At 37.0% G+C, this 2,328-nt stretch overlaps 1 protein-coding gene across 1 annotated transcript in view; it reads right to left on the reverse strand.

Annotated features, from left to right (window-relative positions):
* LOC116464397 (cilia- and flagella-associated protein 54-like) overlaps window positions 1-765 on the reverse strand; it is a gene marked incomplete at its 3' end in the record, with an annotated part of 9,077 nt that extends 8,312 nt beyond the window's left edge. Inside the window, exon 1 of the mRNA XM_032147657.3 lies at window positions 652-765. Coding sequence (XP_032003548.3) covers window positions 652-747 — 96 coding nt within the window. The remainder of the gene's footprint in view (window positions 1-651) is intronic.
* Window positions 766-2,328: the final 1,563 nt, after the last annotated feature.

A 2,328-nucleotide genomic window follows, 5' to 3' on the forward strand; every position in this document is an offset into this window, starting at 1 on the left:
AAAGAAAGAAAGAAAGAAAGAAAGAAAGAAAGAAAGAAAGAAAGAAAGAGAGAAAGAGAGAAAGAAAGAAAGGAAAGACAGAAACCCAGTGAACTAGGTAACATTTCAAAACTTGATCTACAAAACTACATAGTTTCAAGGAAAGGTAATAAGCATAAGCTCTTGTAAGACTCATGCTTGGAAGGCAGATATTAAAAGTTCATCTCAAAAATTAGCAGTCTCATAAAGAAGAGAATGCAGGTGTCACAATGAGTTTCAGAAATCTACTTTGAACACAAAGTAAAAAAACTCTGACATGTATTTGCTACATTCAGTAATCCACCTAGAACAGTAAAATCTTAGATTTGGAAGAGACTTTGGAGAGCTTTTAAGTCCAATGTCCAGCTGGGTGTAAGAAGCTCTCTATCATCACCTAACTGATGGTCAGGACTGGTGATGGGGACTATTCAGTATGCTAGCAGAGATTCCTTTTTCATTTTCTTGACTATAACAACAACAACAAAAAACCCAAAAGCTCTTTACTATAATACTTATATGTAAATATAACAAGTGTAAAACTTATCAATTTTCTAATATGTTTAATAATACTACATTACTCCTAAAAGACACAAACTAAACATAGGTTTAAAAATGAGAAACAAAAACAATTACCTCCTCTGGCATTTCTTCTTGTTCATTACTACCATCAAACAGAGACTTGCATCCTGGTGTGATGTCCAACATTTTTTTCCCATAATTTATAATCATTACTGCCAGGTCATATTCCTTCCATGAACGAAGAATCTAATTTAAAATATGCATTAATTATCTCTGTTGGGCATTCTTGTGTATTTTCAGGTATAATGCATCATTTTTCATAAATTCAAAAGCCCCATAGAGTTTTCAGTCTAAGAATCTCCCTTTTATTTTTAAGAAAACTATAAGTTTACCTCCAGATCATATTAACACATTGAGTGCTATTAAAGATGCATAATTCAACTATTTTAAGTAAAGGACTAATAACGGGATCTCATCAATAATAAACTTCCCATATCTCTGGGCCATATAGCCATATACCTTCTGACACAGTGAGTTAACTTTAAGAACACAATTCCTTTCAAAAAGTCCATATTTAAGAAGTCATTTGTAAAAGGCACATCACCACCACTTCTTGAGTTGCTTTCTATAGGAAATGGCACAATTACTGACCTCAATGATGTCTTAAGGAGCATTTATATCACTAAGTGATTTACAAGACGTTCTGCTAGAGGACTAGGCTAGATAGAAGCTGTTTTTGGCAGATTCCCCATCAACCCTAGGGGAAGTATGCACTATAGTCACAAGGGGAAGAGGCCTATTTAGCCTCTCTCACATCCCCTAATACCAGTTCTTTGGCCTTATCTATGCTGGCCCTTACCTACCTTTCTAAAGTAATCTTCCACTACTCATCTCCTTGTACTTTAATCTTACAAAATATTGAGCCAATTATAAAATCTGACAGTCACCAATGTGTTACAGGACTTCAAGTCTTCCCACAGCTGAGCCATTTCCCAGAAGAGCTTTCTGCACCTTGTTTATACAGCTTCACCTTGCCATAAAAACCTTGGCTCTAGCATCAACTTCAGAAAAGCTGCCCTGGCCAGCAATCTGATTTGCATATATTCTGCTGTAGGGAAGGGTCAAAAAAAGGGACACACTCATTGTGAGCTCCTTAGGGCAACTAGGAGTATAAATAAGTTTGTGTGAATTTGTTATATATTCTGTTGAGTATGTTAGTATTTAAGACAAGTGTATTAGTTTGTTCTCACACTTATAATAAAGACATACCCAAGACAGGGTAATTTATAAAGGAAAGAAGTTTAATTAACTCACAATTTCACAGGGCTGGGGAGGCCTCACAATCACAGCTGAAGGTGAATGAGGGGCAAAGTCACATCTTACATGGTGGCAAGCAAGAGGGCCTGTGTAGGGGAACTCCTCTTTATAAAACCGTCGGATCTCGTGAGACTTATTCACTATCACCAGAACAGCACGAGAAAGACCTGACCCCATGATTCAATTACTTCCCACCAGGTCCCTCCTATGACATGTGGGAATTATGGGAGCTACAATTCAAGATGAGATTTGGGTGGGAGACAGCCAAACCATATCAATAAATAACAACTGTTACTTCTCATGCAGGGAAGGGATATATAAAGTGGCTGAACAATAATGAGTGGCTGCTTAGACCTGAGAAACCCTATCTAATGCTAAGAACTGGAACATGTATCTTTGGGACCAGGGCAAAGGCACTAAACTAATAGTGACTGTAGAGCAGAGTGTGGGAAAGAAAGTGCCAAATAAATTTTG

This window comes from Hylobates moloch, unplaced genomic scaffold, assembly GCF_009828535.3.
Source record: "Hylobates moloch isolate HMO894 unplaced genomic scaffold, HMol_V3 SCAFFOLD_597, whole genome shotgun sequence".
Taxonomy (NCBI): Eukaryota; Metazoa; Chordata; class Mammalia; order Primates; family Hylobatidae; genus Hylobates; species Hylobates moloch.